Consider the following 22,857-nt stretch of genomic DNA (forward strand, 5'->3'; position numbering starts at 1 on the left):
ACCGGCCCCAAAAACCCCTACATACCAATTTTAATGTCGATCGGTTCAGTAGTTCCCGAGTCCATAAGAATCAGACAAACAGACAGAAATCAATTTTTATATATATATATATATATATATATATATATATATATATATATATATATATATATATATATATATATATATATAGATTATCTGATGAATATCGCGCGAAACCAGATCACAAACTTACAAAGGGAATAATTATTGTGTAGCTTTTCTTTTCAATAAAAGGACAATGAAAGCTGCACTAAAACATTTCAAAGCGAATGACATACATGAAACTGAAAAAACTAAATAATGCTTAAAATAAATTCCAGGACGATCTTGGAAGTTTAGAATAGTCTATTGCATTTACAACCGCAATTGAATCACCAGTGAAATTGCCCATTTAGCATATACAATGGTTTATCAGTGACTCACAATGATTTAGATAGCACATTCGAACAGCAAATTTAAATAATAAAAAAAATACAAACGGTTTCCGACAAGCTGTTACCGGGTAGTGTTGTTTTTTGCCAGCAACCCAATTCAAAATTTATTGAATATCAACGTATCAATCTTGTAATACGTGTCAACTTCCTCATTGGCTCTCTGACGGAACGAGTTTGAAACGTAACAAAACCATTATCGCTCATACGAGTATATCACGGATGATTATCCTCTAGCTTCGATCGTGAAGCGGCAGAGAAAAATCAGCCGATGAATCGGACAACACACTTGCGCAATTTTAACATAACCGTTACCGCCGCCCGGGTAGTGTGGTGTATCGTAATCATAATTATTCCCATCTATCTGGTTGGCGTTTTTTGCCAGCTTCACACACCCCCGGCTAGCTATAATCATCGACGTTACCGTCTATTGATTATGGCGGAAGCCGTCCGAACTGGACGTAGGAGAGGATGATGATCAAAATAGCAAGAGGAATTGCGTGGGTTGAACCTCAATCTATCGAAACTATCAAGGTGCAAGAAAATAAGAACCCCGCAGAACCTATTGTGCAACATCTTTCTCCACTTGTTATCACACAATTCCCATTAAATAGCTCCGGTATTCAATAGTGTCTTTTCCACAAATCATCTTCTGTGTGGACAAACCGCACGAAAACTCGGGCTGTGGGCTGCGATGGGAAAATTAAACTCTTCTTCGGTCTTAGGCGGGCGTATTGAATAGAAAGTGAGAAGAGAAACATTGCTTACATTTTCCTTAGAGAAGATGCTGCGTTTTTTCCCACAAGTGCTGAAGTGAGGTAATAGGGGCCCGATGATGACGACAGTTGATGCTATAATATACACAAAAGAAAGTGAAAAGCGAGTCTGGGGTTTTAGAGAGTGATAAGTGAGATTCCATTTCAGGGGGAATGGGGAAGGGTATGGTCGGGCTAAGAAACCTTTTAAATATCAGTAACTGTGGCGGGTAAGAGAAGAAAAAAAGCGGGTTGAAAAGGTTAACAATATCACGTCAAAACTTAGGCTGGCATTTTGATGTTACATTTCCATTTGTTGGCTAACACCGACCGGAAAACAAACATTCGAATGTATGTGGGTTTCTTGAGCGTTATTTGACAAGGAACATGATATTTCCATTTAACGAAAACGAGAATCGCTGATTGGAGCCATGTGCAATTTATTATCATATGTGTCAGTATAGCTACTGTGATATAGAAGACTTCCTATAAATGCAGCGTTAGCCCGCCATGCATCGAATCCCCTTGTCGGAGTTGTCGGAGTTAGAATGGAACTGGATGCTGCACGTAAAGCAATAGAAAACTGTTTATAGCACATAAATAGAGACAGATGAAACACTGATGAATAATCGAAAAAGAAAATAATAATTTGAATAAACGAATTATAGATGAAAAGGATATTTGCAGAGCATTGAATAGGAAACTATAGTTGGGTGAAATCAAAAAGTTGAAGGAAATTGAAGACTATAGTTGGATGAAAGTGGATTAATGGACTGAAGTGATTTATAATAGGATTTTAACCGAATTTGATGTGTTAAAATTCGAATTATTGGAAAAGTGAATTATTTATTGATTATCGAAAATGAATATGCTAAAATTTATAATTTTAGGAGCTAGAATTATTTGAATTATCTAAATTGAAAAATTGTTTGATTTTCGGGTTATCAGATCAAAAAATGTAAGGATTTAAAGGATTTATTATTATTATTATATTTATTAAATAAAACTATTTACAGTTTTAAGCTGTTAGAAACAAAACTGCTGCAAAAATTCTGAACTGGAAATCCGAACATGCAGGTTCCACTAAATCGGATGCAGAAAAGTATAAATATCTATGATAACTGATTGTGTTGATGGAACATACAAGTTATATCTATTATTCAGACAATTGAACAAACGAATTGACTGAACATTTATGAATGTACATTGGGGTGCTAATGAATGTATGGGAAAAAATCGACCCTAAAATTTTAAAAAGTGACCCTATGCAAAATGTTTACCTCCTCGAAAAAATGCCCTATGCAAAATACCAGCTCAATCGGACTTAAGGGACAAAGCGCAAAGCGGTCAAAGTTTGAGTTTTTTGAAAATCGAAAAATCACACAAGGGGGCAGTAAAGGAAATCGGGGTTTTCAAAAAAAAAAATGATGCCAAATGTCTTACAATTGCATGAAACGTCGAGATCTATTGTGATCTCGAAAAAAAAAATCATCAAAAATCGACACTCTGGTACTTCGTTTTTTTCCTAATCGAAACGAAAATTGCATGACACATCGAGATTTACAGTTATCTCAAAAATTTTTCTTTGTTAAAAACCGAAAATTTACTGCCAAAAAAACCGACGATTTAGCGCCAAAAAAAAAATGTCATTACAATTTTTACAATTTTTTTTTCGAGATAACATTAAATCTCGACGAGTAATGCAATTTGAAGACATTTGGCACCAACATTTTTTTTTGAAAACCTGATTTTCGGTGATCTTTCGTTTTTCAAAAAAAACTCAAATTTTTACGTCTGTGACACTAATAAATTAATTGTAGACGTTGAATTTTAGGTTTTTTGAGAACCAAAAAATCAACGGAAATCGGGGTTCTCAAATTTTTTTTAGTGCCAAATGTCTTAAAATTGCATGACACATCGAGATTTACAGTTATCTAAAATAAAAATTTTTTTTTTTCCCAAAATATATATTTTTATCAAGGCTCCTATGGCGTTAGCCTGACGAGGCCGGAGTTCAATATTTTAACAGTTTTTTTTATTATCTATGTTAGTAATATGTAACCGATTACTCGCGGTCGGCTCGAGGTTAGTATTACAAGTGTTCTCGTAATTGGGATGTTGCTGTCTCCAATGCTCTGTACGTGTGCCCGACACGGGATGCTTCCTATTGGGATGCAGCTGACCATTAATCAGCAACGCCCCCCATATCTAGCGTGGTGCGTCTTCTCGACTCGAGGAATCCAGGATAGAATGATCACTAGCCGGCGCAATCATCAGCTCGTGTAGAGTTGTCATGAGCGGTACAACCTTTGGCTCTTGTTGAATCATCAGTGGACTGCACAACCTTTGACCCGTGTATCTGTAAAGAGTGTGTGTGTATTGCCGCGACTAAGTAAAAGTTTATAGATCGGATAGGAGGGATATGAAACAGGGACACAACGAAGGAAACATCATTAAACGTTGACATCGGCGTTTCTGAGGAACAGGTATAGATGAAGCAGAAGATCAGGATCACGGCTACCTAAGATATCCCGGACGGGGATATCCGATTGTCTGCCTTTTGCATTCAGTGCTCTAGAGAGCTGAGAGCGAGCAGCATGGAACCGGATACACGACCAGACAATATGCTCGATGTCGTGGTAGCCATCGCCACAATCACAAAGATTGTTTGCTGCGAGCCCAATGCGATAGAGATGCGCGTTTAGGTTGTAGTGATTGGACATGAGCCGAGATATCACGCGAATGAAATCACGACCTACATTCAATCCCTTAAACCAAGCACTCGTCGAAACCTTAGGGATAATCGTGTGTAACCAACGAACGAACTCATCTTCACTCCACATGCGCTGCCAACTAACGAGTGTGTCCTGACGAGGAATGTGAAAATATTCATTATAGGCAATTTGCCTTTCAAAAAGTGTGCCTTCTGAAGCGCCCACCTTAGCTAGCGAGTCCGCTTTCTCATTCCCCGGAATCGAGCAATGAGAGGGAACCCATGCTAAGGTAATCTTGAATAATTTTTCGACCAAAACACTCAATAGTTGTCTTATTCTTGTTAGGAAATAATATGAGCGTTTATCAACTTTCATTGAGCGGATTGCCTCTATTGAGCTGAGACTGTCTGAAAAAATAAAATAATGGTCGATGGGCAGTGTTTCAATGATCCCTAGAGCATAGTATATCGCACCCAGTTCAGCGACATACACGGAACAAGGATCTTTGAGTTTGAAAGAGGCACTGGAATTTTCATTGAAGATGCCGAAGCCAGTGGACCCGTTTATGAATGAACCGTCAGTAAAGAACATTTTATCAGATCTAACTTTCCCATATTCTGCCGAAAATATCGGCGGAATAGAATCGGAGCTTAGGTGATCTGGGATTCCATGGATTTTTTGTCGCATGGACAGATCAAAAATGACAGAGGAATTGCAAAAGTATGGGAAGCAAACTTGGTTGGAGATGCCTGGTGAAGGGTGCACGTCGTGGGTAAGGTACTCATGGTATAAAGACATAAAACTTGACTGAGGGGTCAGTTGGAGTAGATTTTCGAAGTTATCAATCACCAATGGATTCATGATCTTGCAACGGATGAGAAATCTGTAGGATAATTCTGTGATCCGAAGAGTAAGCGGGGGTACTCCTGCCAAAACTTCGAGACTCATCGTATGTGTCGAATGCAAACACCCCATGGCTATACGCAAGCAACGATATTGTATCCTCTCCAGCTTGAGAATATGAATCCTGGCAGCTGATCGGAAGCAAAAACTGCCATATTCTAACACTGACAATATCGTTGTTTTGTACAACTGAATGAGGTCTCCTGGATGGGCACCCCACCATGTTCCGGTTATTGTTTGGAGAAAATTGATTCTTTGCTGGAATTTCTGTTTCAAATACGCAATGTGTATTCCCCAGGTACATTTAGAATCAAAATATACACCCAGGTATTTGAAAAACATAGAGTGTTGGATCGTTTTGCCGGATAGGTGAAGCTGGAATTGGGCGGGTTCGTGCTTCCTAGAAAAAACGACCATTTCAGTTTTCTCCGTAGAGAATTCGATACCCAGCTTGAGGGCCCACGTGAACAGATTGTTCATGGTATCTTGCAACGACTTTTGCAGAGCGACGGGATTAGTACCCGTGATGGAAATAACTCCATCGTCTGCATGTTGTCTCAGCGTGCAGTCTCTAGTTAGACAATCATCCATATCATTGACGTAAAAACTGTACAAGAGGGGGCTTAGGCAGGAGCCTTGCGGTAGGCCCATAAAACTGTAACGAGAAGAGTTTGAGTTGCCATGAGAGAAATTCATGTGCTTTTCTGACAGTAAATTGTACAGGAAATTATTCAGAATTGGTGAAAGTCCACGATTATGAAGCTTCTCTGAGAGAATTTCCATGGAAACTGAATCAAATGCCCCTTTGATATCGAGAAAAACGGAAGCCATTTGTTCTTTGCGAGCAAATGCGATTTGGATTTCAGAAGATAGCAGCGCGAGACAATCATTCGTCCCTTTACCTCGGCGGAAGCCAAACTACGTATTTGACAGCAAATTGTTCGTTTCGACCCACTTGTCCAAACGAAGTAGAATCATTTTCTCTAACAATTTGCGAATACAGGATAACATTGCAATCGGCCTATACGATATATATGTGATCGCAAGCCGGCTTGTTGGGTTTCCGTATGGCTATCACTCTCACTTGTCTCCAGTCATGCGGGACAATATTCAGCTCCAGAAACTTGTTAAACAAGTTCAGCAAACGCTGTTTTGCCAAGTCGGGAAGATTCTTCAACAAGTTGAATTTAATCTTGTCCGACCCCGGAGCTGAATTGAGAAAAAGGAGGGCAATTGAGAATTCTACCATCGAAAAATTCTCATAATCGCATTGGAGTGGAATATCGCGTACGACGCTCTGTGCAGGAACAGAATCGGGACAAACCTTCCTTGCAAATTTTAAAATCCAACGGTCAGAGTATTCCTCACTTTCATTGGTATGGTTCCAGCCACGCATTCTCCTAGCCGTATTCCAAAGAGTACTCATAGCGGTCTCCCTTGACAAACCATTGACGAATTTCCGCCAATATCCACGCTTTTTTGCTTTAATCAGACCTTTTAGTTTGGCTTCTAGAGCTTGGTACTTTCGAAACCATTCCACTAATCCAGTTTTCCTGAATTTTTTGAAAGCGGATGATTTTTCAAGGTAGACCTTTGAACACTCCTTGTCCCACCAAAGTGATGGAGGACGACGTCGGAAAGTGGTAGCCGGTACACGTTTCTTTTGAGCTTGAAGTGCGCTTTCGTAAATCAAACTTGATATAAAGTTATACTCTTCAAGGGGAGGAAGTTCATGCATCGAAATGATTGCTTCAGATATTAATTCCGCAAATTTTCTCCAGTCAATATTCTTCGTGAGGTCATACGCAACATCGACTGACTCACTAGATTTTGATTCATTGGCGATCGATAAAATTATTGGTAGGTGATCACTACCGTGGGGATCTTGGATTACCTTCCATGTGCAATCCAGGGATAATGAAGAAGAGCAGAGAGATATGTCTAGCATGCTTGCCCGTGCAGGAGGGTTGGCTATCCTAGTTGCTTCCCCAGTATTTAAAACTGTCATGTTGAAGTTGTCGCACAGATCATAAATCAACGTGGCTCGGTTGTCATCGTAGAGTGACCCCCATGCTGTTCCATGGGAGTTGAAGTCACCTAAAATTAACCGCGGCTCCGGCAATGCCTCGATAATATCAAAGAACTGATGGCGGCCTACCGTAGTCCTGGGAGGAATATATATCGAAGCAATGCAGAGTTCTTTGCCATTGATTTGTATCTGGCAAGCGACAACTTCAATGCCTGTAATCGATGGGATAGTGACTCTATAGAAGGAGTGACGTTTTTTGATCCTCAATAGTACGCCACCAAACGAGTCGTTACGATCGAGGCGAATAATGTTGAAATCGTGAAAATTCAGCTCGTCGGCTGAACAAAGCCATGTTTCACAGAGAGAAAATACATCACAGTTAGAACTGTGAACTAAAAATTTAAATTGGTCTAGTTTAGGGATGATGCTTCTGCAATTCCACTGTATGACAGTGGTCAAATCCTTGACCTCTTGCGCTGAATTAGGCATCGAGGGAAATGAACGCTGCTAAAAAGCCACATTTTTCTTTTAAAAATGTTCTCACAACCGGAAGCAAACATAATACTATGCTTTTAAGAGGATCATTTATATTTAAAGCATTTAAAATGTTATCCACAAGGTCTGAAAGCGCAAGCAGGCCAGGTAGTGGCTATTGCTTCGACCGCGAAAATGGAACAGACGTGTTCGTTGTTGTTCCGGGAAGTGCTGAGGACCCCTGGTTGGTAGCATGACCACGTAAACCGGGAGGTACTTGCTTCGGCCTATTCTCAGCACGTTCAGTTCGAGGCTTCATTCCAACTTGGGAAGTTTCGGTATTCTTTCTGGGGAGTGATGGAAAAGGAGTAATTTTTCTTTTCCTGATGGCACCCTGCGATGTACCGGAACATCCGGCATTGGGAGCGTCAGCAACAGGCTCGTCGTTCTGCAGAATGGAGTAGGGATTGTCCTGTGTCGTTGGCACGGAACTCTTAAGCATTTCTGCAAAAGTCCGCTTGGAACGTTCCTTTAAGGAACGCTTGAGTTTTTCCCCTCGTTGTATGTACACCGGGCATTGAGTAAAATCATGAGGAGTCCCGCCGCAATGAAGACACTTGTGCTCTTTCGCGCAAGGATTCTCATCATGGCTCTCTCCACAATCTGCGCAACGTTTTTTATTGCAACAATAGGCGGCCGTGTGACCGAGTTGCATACATTTGTTGCATTTCATTACCCGGGGTACAAACAACCGAACAGGTAAACGAAGTGCCCCTATTGCAACGTAATTTGGAAGGGCGGAACCCTCAAAAGTCACACGAAAAGAGTTTGTCCGATTGAGAATTCTTTTGTCATTTTTATATGACACAGATTTCAGTCGATCGCATGCAAGAATCCTCACAGTTTTTAGTGTGGAGTTCTTGAAGCGACCGACACCATCGATTATCTCTTTTCGGGTCAAACCCTTTTCGGTTATTACGCCGTCTATTTCGACGTTGCAACAGGGTACGTATACACGATACTCAATCGCAAAGAGGTCGCAGCGCGTTATTTTGTTCGCTTGGGTCCTGCTTGAGACGACAACTCGTAGTTTGTCTGGCCCCATCCGTGTAATCTCGGTAACGTCAGAAAATTTTTTAGTTAGTTCCTTCGAGATGCGAATGACATTGAGAGGTTTGGATTTTCGTCTAAAGTACACAATGAATGGGCCTTTGGAGCCTTCAGGGTATTCTTTAGGACGAAAATCCTGTTTCTCGTCGATTTCCTCATCTTCGGAACTATCAACTTCGTAAACAGAATTTTCTACCTCAATTTCTGCTTCATCCTCCTGCTCTTCAGGAGGAGGTTCGGTATCAGAAATATTCAATTGTGTCAACGGGGGGTCCTTTCCGCCCTCAGCCATATCAGAAAAATCGGCCAACTGTTCGATATGAACAGAATATAATGATTATCAAAATGAATAAGTAAAAAAATATATTATAAGGTTATGCTGGGGATAATATTTATATCAATTTATTTTATTTATATAAATTATAAAATGAAAAAAAGTTCCAATAAAATTTCAACGGTAATGAAACCAAGGAAAAATAGACACCCCTAATTCCAACGTTTGCCGATTTGGTTAACACACAGATGAACAATGGTGTAAATCGAGCACAGATGGTAGAAGGAATGATGGGAGGACAAAAGAAAAATAAACTTATACTTGCCGTTGCTGTGTGGCGTGTGTGATGAATCTGTCTGAATTGTATCCTCAGCGTCTCGGTCGCGCACCACTTTGAGCTTCGCTCTACTCGCAAGCGCAACCGATGAAAAAAAAACACAGTCTAATTCAATGTGGAAAAAAACACCTTTGTTGGATCGTTTCGAAAACTTGTCCGATCTACTTGCGAGTTGTCGAACGAATGAAATTTTTTTTTTGTTGAAAACCGAAAATTTACTGCCAAAAAGAACCGACGATTTAGCACCAAAAAAAAAAAAAAGTTTTACAATTCACGATTTTTTTTCGAGATAACATTAAATCTCGACGAGTGATGCAATTTTAAGACATTTGGCACCAACAATTTTTTTAAAACCCCGATTTTCGGTGATTTTTCGTTTTTTAAAAAAACTCAAATTTTTACGTCTGTGACCCTAATAAATTAAATTCGATTGAGCTAATATTTTGCAAAAGGTATATTATCGTGCAAATCAACATTTTGCAGCAAGTTCCGAATGAAAAATCGAGATAATTATTTTTATTGGTACCCAAAACCATACGTTTTCTTTCGTATTCCGAAAAAGTCCCAGAGTGTCGATTTTTGACAAATTTTTTTTTCGAGATGACAATAGATTTTAAGACATTTGGCATCGAATTTTTTTTTAGAAAACCCCCATTTCCTTTGAACAACCTTCAACAACAGAAGCGCTTACTACCACTATTGAAGCAGCACGAGGGCCCGACCATCTTCTGGCCGAATCTCGCTTCGTGCTACTATTCAAAGGACGTGTTGGAGTGGTACGAAGCCAACGGGGTCACCTTCGTGCCAAAGAAAATGAACCCGCCCAACGCGCCGGAGCTTCGCCCAATAGAGAAATATTGGGCGATTATGAAGCAGGCCCTCCGGAAGAACCCAAAAGTTGTCAAATCGGAGGCGGACTTCAAGAGAAAATGGATTTCTGTTCAAAAAAAACTACAACCTGACGTTGTACAGAACCTTATGGACGGGGTAAAGAGGAAGGTGCGAGCATACGGGATTGGGCTCGAAGTATGAATAAAAAGAAAATGCCAAAAGTTGTTTAATAGTTTTTATTTTACTGTCTAAAATTTTCAAAAGGATCGGTCTACTGGGCGAATTTCTACAGCGTTTTTTCCGTGATGCAATTTGATGTGACACACCCTTTATAAGAATTTTTGGATACCAGTTAAGGCAGTATTCTAGTCTAGAAATTCAAAAAAACAATTTTTTTTCCTCATATTTCTGTAGTTAAGGCATTCTGGAATATACTCTAGAAAGGATTTATTAAAAGTCCTATTATTTACCGAGTTAGAGCCATTTTAGCGATGCGGTATCTAACCTGGTACGGCCGTATTTTTTTCAAACTGGCGTACACGATATCTCAAGTTCTACTGAACCGATTCATGTCGAACTTATATCAATACAATCTGTATGCATCTCTCTATCACATGAACCACTGAAAAATGATAATTGGGACTCCACTCCCATTTTAAATTAAACTATTTTAAAAAAAAATCTGGAAATGTTAGAAAGAACGATTTAATCCGCATTTTGTCTTTCAAACGGCCGCCATTTTGTCAAAAAAAATATTTTTTGACTTCTCCGAGGTTCATGCGATAGCGGCATCTGTACTGATTCAGAATCTATTCAACCTTTCTGTTTCAGATAACCAGAAGGGCTGGAATCGTGTACGCCATGGCACAACTTTTTTTGAGCCCCATCACTTCATCAGCTTGTAACTATTCTAGTTATGAATATTTTTTCTCCGTTCAATTTTTGTTTTATTGTTAAAAGATAGATGGACAAATAATGATATATTAGATAGCAAACATAGTTTTCGTTTTTTTCTTACGGAGCTCGAAAAAACGTCCGAAATTCGTGTCTCTACACTAGAATACCCCGTCAATGTAAAAATGTGATCATTTTAATAACGCGTATTAGGATTAAATGTGAAAATACCTTCTTATCAATTATAGCTGTTTCAATTATTCGGGCATATGTCACATTCGGGTAAATGTAGCATTCGGATAAATTTTAATTTGGGTACCTGTAGCATTCGGGTATTTTTTACATTCGGGTGACTGTCTTTCGGGTAACTGTATTTCGAGTGGGTGGCCATTTCTATTTTAGGGGGTCCAAAATATATTTCATCCCTTTTTTTCAAAAATTTAACACTTTTGAACAATTGGAACAATTAAGACCATTCAGCTAATCTTCTTTAAAAAATATGACACTCGCAAAAGATTTGGATTTTATTTTCCTAATTATTGATATTATTTGTTTTTTGTAGTTTATATGGTTTAGAGACAGAGGGACATGTTCTGCAAACTTTTTACTATTCAGAAACATGTCAAGAACATGTCCAACGCGAGAATTTACATACAAAAATGTTACGAGTAAAACATTATTTTTTCAGTACTCTCCATACAAAAATGCTATATATTCCAGGAACTATAAAAAATAGGAAGTTGACGTCTTGAACAAAACTTCGTAATTTCTTTAAACTAAACCATTGTCAGATACTTTATATTTCTTTTCCGTCAATGGTATATTCCCAGACGAACAAGCACAGGAGGATAGAGGTCTCTAATTATAAACCTAATTTAATCCACCTAAGGTGAGATGTGACATTTCTTATTTCATGTTATTTCAACTTATTACATTCATTGTTGGCCGTGGAGAAATGTCTATGCTTAAGAAATATTTCTTTCCAATTATCCGTTTTCCAAAACCTGTAAAATACCAAAATGATGCGAAAAAAACAATGTAATCGAGGGGTGGGTGGGCGTAAGAATATTTATACCATAAATCTCATTAAAATCCTTGTTACATGTACTGATCACTTCCTCCAGGCCCTCCACACCCGAAACTATACGGGCCGCCATTACGTAATGTTAAGGATTTTCAATAATATTTACCGAATTAATTGATATTTGCAAACATTCACAAATGAAAATGCAAAACAAATGAAAAACCTTCCGTCTTCCAATGTAAATGAACCAAACTGCGCTGCGGAGGTTAGATGTGTTGGTATTGATTCAGCAGAGAAAAATGTTGGTTATGGCCAACGTTCGATTTTTCGAACACTCAATTTTCCCGGCTGTTATTTTCCTGTACGAGGCTCAATCGAACGATTTTTACCCCATATCGCAATGTATGTTCTTTTATCAAAGTAGAAAAGTTTATTATTGATTCGGTTACAAAAATAATATCTAGAAAAATTTATAAAAAACGAAAAAATCGATTTTATAGTTCGATCGATTGAAAATGATTTTGAAACGTTTAAAAATTTCGGCTTGATGTGAATTTTACAAAAGTTTCACTATTTTAGAAAATTATGCAAGGAACATAAGTGGTAGTTCGGGGCTTCATCATTATCCATTATACTTTGCTCAATGGGAAGTGTGACACTATTGGTTGTCATACTAACGATTCACCTGTTCTGACTTTTGAAACAAGAGTTCACAAAAAAACAACGCTGTTATATGGCTTGATATTAGACATGCGCAATTATTCTTGTATCAGAATAAGTGAAATTATGAAGGTCAGAGCACATCGAATCCGATTCGATTCTGCGCCACCATAGATAATGTATGATCTCCGTGCGAAACCACCGCCTTTTCTACATTATCAATCACACATTGCTAGTGATGAATACCTCGCACAGAAAATATCACTCCGTCGGAGAATTCAATCCGATTGCAATCTCCGCCTTGAAAAAACATAAAAGCCATACCTGTGCAGCAGAGATGAGACACCAAGCAAGCAAACAAAGAAAAGAGGAGACAATAGCCCAGAGAAAAGCGCAAATCTAGTTCAACCATGATTTGCTCCGCCTTCCAATAAATCCACTTCGAGCAGACAGTCGAGTCCACCGAGCGCGCCAATGGATGGGATGATGGGAAAATTGGGCTTTTCCCCACGAAAGGATGGATGGTTGCTTTCCAGCAATTAGTTTGATTTGATGTTTCGACGATTTTTTTTTAGTTGTGCTTCATTTGGTACTCTCGTGAGTGACGTATGGAGAAAAAGTGCGCTCCGATCGGCGATCGGCGGGGAAACCGCAGTTTAAAAAACCGTTGTAAGAAATTTTTGGAGCTTTCGGGGTTTTTAATTCGACTAATAGTGAAAGGATTTCTGGTTGACGTTAAACATAGTTTACAGTGATCTTTGAGTTAAACCCACGATTTCCGATTGTCCGTAGTCAACGATCAATTTCTCCGTTTCGCTCTTTCTTCGGCTTCCCAGCAGTGAATTACGTAAATCATGCTTACTTGTCTTTTTATTCTCTAGCAGAGCATATGAGCTCACCTATCCACAGAACATGTGATCTCCATGAGGCGCTATGATGATGCATCTTTCGCGAATGCAGGCATCCCATCGTCAGCAGCAGTCGCCGGCCCAAAAGACTCGGTCACCCGATCCAGCAGGTGGCGGTGTGAAGGGAAAAACTGGCGACGGTGGTAGTGGAGGCGGTAGTAAAAAAAGTAATCTAATTTTTCGCAATAATCGTAACTCCAGTGGCAGCCGGTTGGGTGCAATCGTGACGGGAAAAAAGTGCAATACAGAGAAGAAAGTTTCGCGCCTGAACCATGAAACAAACAGTAAAAACCAAAATGGGGGATCTGATCTAGACTACAACGAAGAGGATATGTTTACGAAGGTTCCCAAAATGGAACTGTTGAAGGTAAACTATGTCAACTTAAAGCAGAAGGAAACCAGCAGCAATGCAAAGAAGAAAGCAGCAGAAGAGAAAAAAGCAAAGGGGGCGGCCACATCAATAACATCGAATGTTAGCAAAAATCAGCCTTCCGCTAGCATTGCGAGCAAAAATAAAGCATCTACCGATGAATCGCCGAGTTCTGATCCTCAAGAGGACAAATCAAAATATTTGGTGTACAAAAAACATAACGGCTTTGGATCGAACCCTTCAATAGCTGAAAGTGGTGCCAAACTTCAATATATTAACGACTCTGATGTGAAGTTGAAAAATGGCAAGAAAAAGTATACGTTGTTCGACACCAAAAAGAAGAACAAACTCGAAACGGTGCAGTATTATTTTGACAGCCGGAGTTACGAGCGCTATGTTGATAATAAATTGTACGGAGTGATAAACAAAAATCAACAACAACAGCAACTGCAACACAAACAAAGCGTTGGAACGAAACCAACTCGAGCTGAAACTCCCAAAAGCAACTCAAAGCAGGACCAGCCGGATGATGCCCTCAAGCGCCTCAGCTGGGATCTGCGAACAAATAGACCCAGCATGTTGCGGGTAATCAATCAAGCGGCGATATCGAACAAATCAACCACAGAATCCAAAGGCCCGCAATCGAAATCAGTGAAAGGTGGTACCACCTTTAAGCAGCAGCCCCATCAGGACGGCAACAATCGCATTTTCAAATTACAAAAAAGCCATACCTGTACTAATTTGATTACACGCCATAGATCAATGAACGATATTCATCGGATAAATCAATTGTTCCAAGAAACGAAAGCAACAGCACCTGACAACAACGGCAAACAGCAGTCAGCAACTCCACCGCCACCTTCTCTTCCACCGCTAATAACTCGACAGCACAGTAGCAGCGCCATAGCGCTGAATCGACAAACCGTCAATAAAAGTCCCCAACAACCGCCGACTGCCACTACACCCAAACCCACTTCCACCCCCACGACGGGAGCCGTCCGCGAAGGCATTCATCGCTTCGAGAAAAACAAGTGCTCGAAAAGTGATGAAACCTCATCGAAGCAGCAAAAATATCTTGTCCACAAGCGATACAGCGCTCGATCTAAAGCGGAACAGAGCGACGTCTCAAGCGCAGCTACAGCTGCGGTCACACCGCCCACCACTCCACCGTCAACTCCCGTAGCAACGTTCATATCGGACGATACCATTAGCAAACGAATACGACGAATAATTGACAGTCACAACGGCACGGGGGGCTCAACCGAAACCATCGACTTCGAGTCGACATCAAAACGAAAAGCCATTCGGGTGCGGTCGAAATCCGTCGAACGAACGCTCAGTGATGATGACGGAAGTACCGCCAGTGGCAAGAGCAGCAAAACTACCTGCGGCTACAAGAACTGCAAGTTCTCGAACTGCCCGATGTCATCCTCGTCATCTGGATCATCCGATTCGTCCACGGTATCCGTTTCTTCCTGTGATTCAAAGAAATCAAACCCCACCGAGAGTCACCACCACAGCTGCCCCAAAGCGAGGGATAACGAATCGGACATCGTATCCGGGAAACGAACGTCGATCGCCATCAACGAGGGGGATTGCGAGGTCCTGCTGAACAACGCCCTGATTGGGAAGTTGTGCGAGAAACGCGATAACATACACCGGGGTTCCAAGATCAAGGAAATTGATTTGGAGACAAGCCGGTTGATCATCGAAAAGGCGTCCCCCGAATCGGTGGTTCCTTCGCGGCAAAAGTTTTGGAACCAACACAACCAACGAAACATGAAGCTGAACAACAATCCCCAGAGTAAACCGTACAACGACAAAATGACCATAAACAATAAGATTAGGAATGAGCAGAATAACAGTATTAAGATTTTTATCACGGGACAAGGGGCCACCAAAGGTGGCGAACCAATTTCGTTGAGTTCTACCATAGTTGGTGATGACAGTGGCGGAAGCTCGGCCGCCTCGGTGTCCAGTTCAAGCGGTGGGGATTCTGACAAAGATGACGGGTATTATGATCAGAGCGAGCGATCGTTGAGCCCAGCGGATAAACAGCAGCCCCTGTCGATAGTATCAACCGTGAGTACGGGAAGTACCGTGTGTAGCGATCGGACGAATGTATCAAGCGTAACCTGCGGTAACATGATGAGCATCAATGGTAGCGGAGGTGGTGGTAGTGGTGTTAGTCGTTTCACCTCCAAGACGAGCATAAGGTTGGGTTGCGATGGCGCATTGTTCTGGAACAATACCTATTTTGACGATTCGGATAAACCGCCCGACGGCTCGTCCGAAAGCGTTGGGAAAGTATGCTGTGGCAGTGCGGCTAATTGTTGCTGCTGTTGCTGTCGACGGAGGAGTATCACACTGAGCAATTGTAATTATATTATTAGTTCAATAGATGCGGACGGTTGTGACGGTTCCGCCAATAACGCATGCGATACTACTGGTCACGGAGGTAACGTGAAACCACCTAGCATTAGTGCTAACGGGGGCGGTGGAGGCTGCAACGGAACGAACGGTGGAATAGTGCTGAGAAAAGCACAGCTTCAGTGCGGAATGGCGAAGCTCAACAGTAAGGTAATTATTTGCGTACAGTGTTTTGCTTCTATTTTTCTAGCCGCTGCCCCTCCGAGCGTAAACTTTCTTCCTGCTCATCTTTACGATAATGAAGAGAATGATGCGTTCGTTCGTCGGTTGGCAAGCCAAGTGAAACTGTGGCTTAATTATCTTCCCGAGGATTTTTCGGGCATTCTATTCGTGATTTAAGCAGGAATTTTGTGATATACTATATCCCGTAAATCAGTTTTTGTTTGCATTTCCTTTCTATATTTTGTGCAAACGTTTTAATAATTATCAAATTAGATATTTCTTAAGTAATATTAAATTAATCAAGGTCATCGAAAATCAATTTCATGATATAAAATGTAAAAAATTAATATCCATTTTTATGGTAATTATCGTGGTACAAGGGGCACCATTTATTTTTGAGTCTGATAATGTAACAATTAACATCTAAGTACACTTAGTGTCGTTTGCTTTCTTTCCAAGGTGACGTTCAGTCTAAGAGAAAGAGAGTTCTGCTCCCATACATACAAACATTTTCAAACTCTTGAAATAGATGTTTTTATTTGTTGATTTCACCCTTGAGCACACGAAAAATAATGTTTTCTGCTATCGCTAGTCAGGAAGAAATAAAAAAATAGTTCTTTCTGTTTTTTTTCAAAGATTTCGTGAACACATTTTTTCGCTGAACAACTCAATAAGCAAATACAATTGACCGATTGCTCAATAGCAAATTGGTCAATTGACTCAATAGCAAATACAATTGGCTTCCATTTGATTCCAAGAACTATCATGTAGGATCTTTCCATACAGAGATATTTCTGTTTGCATGTAAAATTATCTCTTCGTTTTTGATGAGGAATAATTCGATAAACAGTGACCGCACCGCAAACCGTAAGGTAGTTTTCAAAATTCTAATAAACGATGTACAAAATTAATTTGTTGCTTTGACGAACAAAAATAGTTGTTTTTGCATCGATTTTAAAAAAGTGCCAAAAACAGGTTTTCTGTAGTGTTTTAGAAAATCTCCTGTAATTTTTCAAATAATAAGTTTTTTGAGATGTTTGTTTTTTAGCCTAGTGTATCCCCCATAGTCCTGTAAACGTTACATATTGTTACATTTTGCCCTTTTTTAGCCGATCGATCAAAGTTTTGAGTAAATTAGAAGAGCACTTCTTCACAAACTGTACCAGAAGTACAAAATACTGAGCATATCCTTTGGATGATCGGTTCGTAAGAGCCGTAGAATATTCCAAAACTTGCTTTGAAGCTTTAAATTTATGTATATTCCATCTTCGTGCGTTGATTTTTCACGAAATTACAGTTATTTGAAAAACACTCAAAAATTTCGACTTCGCTCTCTGTTCAATTATTTTGTCAAGGGCATATAAAAGTCGTTTAGATTATTTTTCTGTTCATAATTGAGTTTTTCAACCAGATTTTCTGAAATATTTGAATATTTTTATTATTCACTAGCTGACCGGGGAACTTCGTTTCGCCCAAAATCGATTTTTTGTTCTCTATGCCTTCAAATATTCACGTTTCACTGTTCATTGATTGATCTTGTAATTGGCCCTTTACAATTACCTACTAAATTTCCTAGTACTTCTACCAAAACTCGCCATTATATCATCAAATTATTTTCAGACGCAATCGTTCAAGATTCTTCAATCACTTGCAAATAACATTAACAATAACACATGGAATACATGTTCGATACAGAAAATATAACAAAATGTAGACATCTTAAATCGGACGATCCCATCCTCGAGTTTTGCGCTTACCAACACATTTGGCGATTCGTTTTTATTCATATACAGCCATTCCATGCCAAACCGATATAGTGGTTCCCAGATTTTCGTCAAAAATGGTAATTTTGTTCTTTATCGTAAAACATTAGACCCGTATTTGTTTATTTTTTCATAAGGGTGCCCTTTTACATTTTAGGGTGGTCCATAAAATCTATTTTTTCCACTTTTTCCCAAAAATGACTTTTTTCGAAAATTCATAACTTTTGAACCACTGAATCGATTTAGAATCAAATTGAAGCCAATGAGCTAGCCTTTTATAAAAATATTGAACTTGCAAAAAAATTGATTTTATTTTCGTAATTATTGATTGTAGTCGTTTTTTATTGTTTTGATGGCTAGCCCTCTATATATTTTTATATTTTTCCTTGAAAGCTGACGATTTTTTACATAACATATCTCTAACATATCAGAGATCCTTTTTTTCGTGTTTGAGTTATGATTTTTCAAATCAGAGATGTATCATTTCTCGTTCTTGAATTATTATTTCACAAATTGCCTTCAATTTGATATATCGATCATCTAAATCGGTTCAGTGGTTCAAAAGTCATGAATTTTTTGAAAAAATCATTGTTGGAAAAAGTTGGTTTTCTGGACCACCCAAAAATGGAAATGGGCACCCTTACGAAGAAAATAAAAGAATCACGGGTCTAATGTTTTACGATAAAGAACATAATGATCACTTTTGACGAAAATCTGAGAACCACTATATCGGTTTGGCATGGAATGGCTGTATATGTAGTGCCAATTAAAATGGTCATCTCAAATTTTAAGAAGTTACCCCATAAAAAATGTTCATCACCTCGAAAAAACACCCTATGCAAAATATCAGCTCAATCGGACTTAAGGGAAAGTGACGCAAAGCGGTCAAAGTTTGAGTTTTTTGAAAATCGAAAAATCGCCCAAGGGGGAAGTAAAAGAAATCGGGGTTTTCGAAAAAAAAAAATTATGCCAAATGTCTTAAAATTGCATGAAACGTCGAGATCTAGTGTCATCTCGAAAAAAAAATTTGTCAAAAATTTCGTTTTTGCTAATTGTTTATTCCTAAAAATTGAAAACAATCTTTATTCTAGGCATCGCAAAATTGAGTATACACCCTCAATTTCCCCGAACAAATTAGTCTTGTAAGTAAGTTTCTTTGCGAATTAGCGTACTTTTTTTCATCAGTGATTGGTGATTGGGCAGTGTTGGTTTTTGTTCTTTATTGATGTTTAAATTTTTTTATCGAAATGGCAAGTTAGAAGGATGAAATAGATATTGTTACACGTACAACGATAACAAGTATAATAAGAACCCACTCTTCAGTAAAGAATATGATAAACAAGTGGAAATGCGAAGGAACCATGGGAAATCTCCCGGTAGAGAACGTAAACGGTTCCTATCTTCTGATGATGCACGGGTAATTGTTCGAATATTGCGATAGAACCCTAAAACAAACATTCCTAAATTAACTACCGAAGTAGTCGGCATCATTGGAAGACCTGTCAGCACAGATACTGTCCGGGGAGCAGCATACAGGAACAATCTGAGAGGTGGTGTTGGCTGTGAAAAGTCTTTCATCTCAAAGGTGAATATAGAAAAATGACTAGACTTTGCTAAGGCATATGTAAACAGACCTAAGGAGTTCTGGAACAAGGTCTTTTAACGGATGAGTCAAAAAACAATATCTTTGAATCGAATGGAAGAGAGATGGCAAGGAGGAAACCAGGATCGGTGCTTCAGATTCAACATTTGGTTATTACAGTAAAACACGGCGGCGGTAGTCTGGTGATGCATGCATGAAATGTAACCTGCCGTTGCCGTCCTCCCGTTCAGAAATTCGGTCTCCCTCGTGATTACTACTTTCAACAGAATAATGCCCCGAAGCGAACTGACTCCGTGGTGCTGGAATGCCTGCTCTATTATGCCCCAATCAACTCAAAACACCTCCGAAATCACCGAACTTGAACCGAACACTATTGAGTATATATGGCGGGAAATCAAGAATCATCCATCCATCAAAATCCAGGGAACGAAACGAAACTCTAAACAACGATTACGAAGATCTGGGAGGTACTTCCGTTCACAGTGACCAGAAATCTCGCCTCGATGTTTGCAGGAAGTGCTGGACGCCAAAGAGGAGCCATACCAAATACTAGGGGAATGATTTTTGCTATATATTAACATTTTTGAACTGATTTCTGTTTTCGTTTTAAGAAAAACTTGAACTGTACGCTCAATTTTACAACGTCTTAATTGAAGATTTTTTGTTTGTATTTTGAAGTTTTTGTAATAGAAATGTGACCATTTTAATTTTTTTTCTTATCACTACATGAGAGTAAAATGGATCGATTTTACGATGAATATGAGCCGCATTTAATTGTTTATTTTTCAACCCCGAAAAATTCAACAATAACAAACCAGTACGAGTTGTAACTTAATTTTGCGATTGACTGTACGTATATTTCTTCTAATTTTTTTCCAAAACCTGGACAACCTCAAAATAAGAAGTAAAATACCAAAGAATAAGACCAACAAATTGGAGAGATATAACTTTACAATAGCAAAATTTGATAATTTCAATACCAAGGTAATTCTTGAGCAGTGTTGTTTTAGTATAAAATGCGCTTATTTTAGTATTAGAAAAATATTGTGGCACCAAATCAAAAATTATTCCAGAATTCTAATACATAGATCACTGCATGGAGCAGTGCGAGAAGAATTCAGATATTCAAATTTTAATGAATGGGAGCTGAAACAGCCCCGTCCTAGGTGGCCATGGTTTTGGTGCCAACATCTCGAGAGCAAAACCAAGATGCTGAACTATAGGTGTTTCGTTCTTGACACTTTCAGGACATGACGTGAGACGAGTAGCGAGACGTAACTTTCAGAATTATTTACTTTTTGTTTGGGTGTGTGGTTATGATTTCAATGTCAACTCGCTAAGGAAAATAATTGAAGGAAAAAATAAGCAAATATATATTCGTGGAATATAGTGCACAACCTCCTTTTGCTCTAGCCAATTACCGTTACAAGCTCTATCCGGATCTCCTTCCAGGTATATGCACAGCATTCTCCTCCTTCCTGAGCGAAATCAGTGGAGCCACAATCAGCGTTATTATTTGTCACCATCGCCGTAAGCTGGTAGTACTCTTTTCCCCGCCGATGGGAGCCAAACAGAAGTACATTTTACAATAAACAATAAAGCGCGAGCAGCTATTTTGCCAACGAATGCATTTGTCACCAAAAGATACGACTTGTTTTGTCAACAAATTTGTTTTTTCACGAGCAATGGCCGAACAGCAATTTTGACATTGCGGTCCACCTATAATACAACGCCTTGAGCAAAACAGCTGAGATATATGCGGTTTTGAACACGTTTTGTATTCTATTGACATCTCTGTCAGCTCAAGTGCAGACACTTTTAAAGTTTTGAACCCTGATATGTTGGCACCATCCGAGTAGATAGGTAGAGATAGGCGGTAGCAGGACCCTAAACTGAAACAAACCACGCAAAAAACGTCAAACCAAGGTAAGGTTAAGCGCCGTACATTGATTTAAGGATTTCTTTCATTCTACATTCTTCGTGAGTTCGAAGAAGATAACAACGAAGACGGTCAAAAGAAAATCTACACAGAAATGTCAAAATTTGTGTTAGAAGAAAAAGAACAAATAATTGAGGTTAGGTTCTATGCAGTGATCTATAACCAGAAACTGTGTCTGTGACACCCGTTCAGCGAGTGACGAATATCACCTTGATTCGCCAAACCACCCGAACTCAACCCTGGTTGACAACTGTCACCCGCTCGAACAAAAAGATAAGGCATTCGTAAGTAAAAAGTATACCAAAGCTAACGTGGACGGTGGAAATACTTTTTTAGTTACAAGTTATAAAATTTCTATACCGAAAAGTACTACGATAATGTAGTGGCCAGAGCCCACAGATTAACCCTTTTTTGAACACATTACACGTTGCAAGAGAATACAGATAAACGCGAATATTGAGAAAATTTTAAAACCTAACCCTAAACAATGTACCATCACCAAGCAAACCATTTGTCATGACAATGTCATGCGAAAATGCGAAAACAGAATAGAAACTGAGAGAGGTTGGCGCTCATAGGGTATGACTCATACGGTATGAGGCATGATGTCGACGCCAACCTCTCTCAGTTTCTATTCTGTTTTCGCATTTTCGCATGACATTGTCATGACAAATGGTTTGCTTGACCATCACAGATTCCAATTGCCACACGAAAGATACAAAATACTTGTGCAACTACGAATAGAATGAAGATTAAAAGCAAATACTAAACACATGAATTTGGAAAACAAACATGATTTTTACCACATTGAAACAACACATATCGTTAAAATATTTATAAGAGCATTACAATATTAACCGTAAATACAGGGTGGGCCATTTAAAGTGGAAGGATTTGTTTTTGCAATAGCAAAGTAAAGAAGTGGAATTTTAAATTTTTTTTTTGAAATTCATTTATTTTGGTCCAAGGAGATTTGTTCTAACTACTTTTTGATTATGATATCTCGTAAATGACCGCCTCTGGCCTTGACCGCAAAATGTGCCCTTTTTTCGGCATTTTCCATCACTTTGCCCAATGTTTCGGCCGATATGGCAGCAATTTCTTGTCGGATATTGTCTTTCAACGCAGCCAGGGTCCTTGGTTTACCAGTGTATACCTTGGATTTTAAATATCCCCATTAAAAAAAGTCAGGAGGCGTCAAATCAGGTGATCTCGGTGGCCAGTC

The 22,857-nt window shown here is 39.2% G+C and overlaps 1 protein-coding gene across 7 annotated transcripts in view; it reads left to right on the forward strand.

Moving 5' to 3' along the window:
• The window catches only part of LOC129769411 (guanine nucleotide exchange factor DBS), a 179,943-nt gene that overhangs the window by 111,658 nt on the left and 45,428 nt on the right, over window positions 1–22,857 (forward strand). For 5 of the 7 annotated variants that reach the window (XM_055771685.1, XM_055771680.1, XM_055771681.1 and 2 more), the window contains exon 3: window positions 13,339–16,315. The exons of 1 other annotated variant lie outside the window; for it this stretch is intronic. In XM_055771685.1, coding sequence (XP_055627660.1) covers window positions 13,391–16,315 — 2,925 coding nt within the window. In that variant the 5' untranslated portion in view covers window positions 13,339–13,390. The remainder of the gene's footprint in view (window positions 1–13,338; window positions 16,316–22,857) is intronic. One more of the 7 variants, XM_055771684.1, reaches the window with a different exon arrangement.

The sequence above is a fragment of the Toxorhynchites rutilus genome, chromosome 2 (genome assembly GCF_029784135.1).
Source record: "Toxorhynchites rutilus septentrionalis strain SRP chromosome 2, ASM2978413v1, whole genome shotgun sequence".
Lineage (NCBI taxonomy): Eukaryota > Metazoa > Arthropoda > Insecta > Diptera > Culicidae > Toxorhynchites > Toxorhynchites rutilus.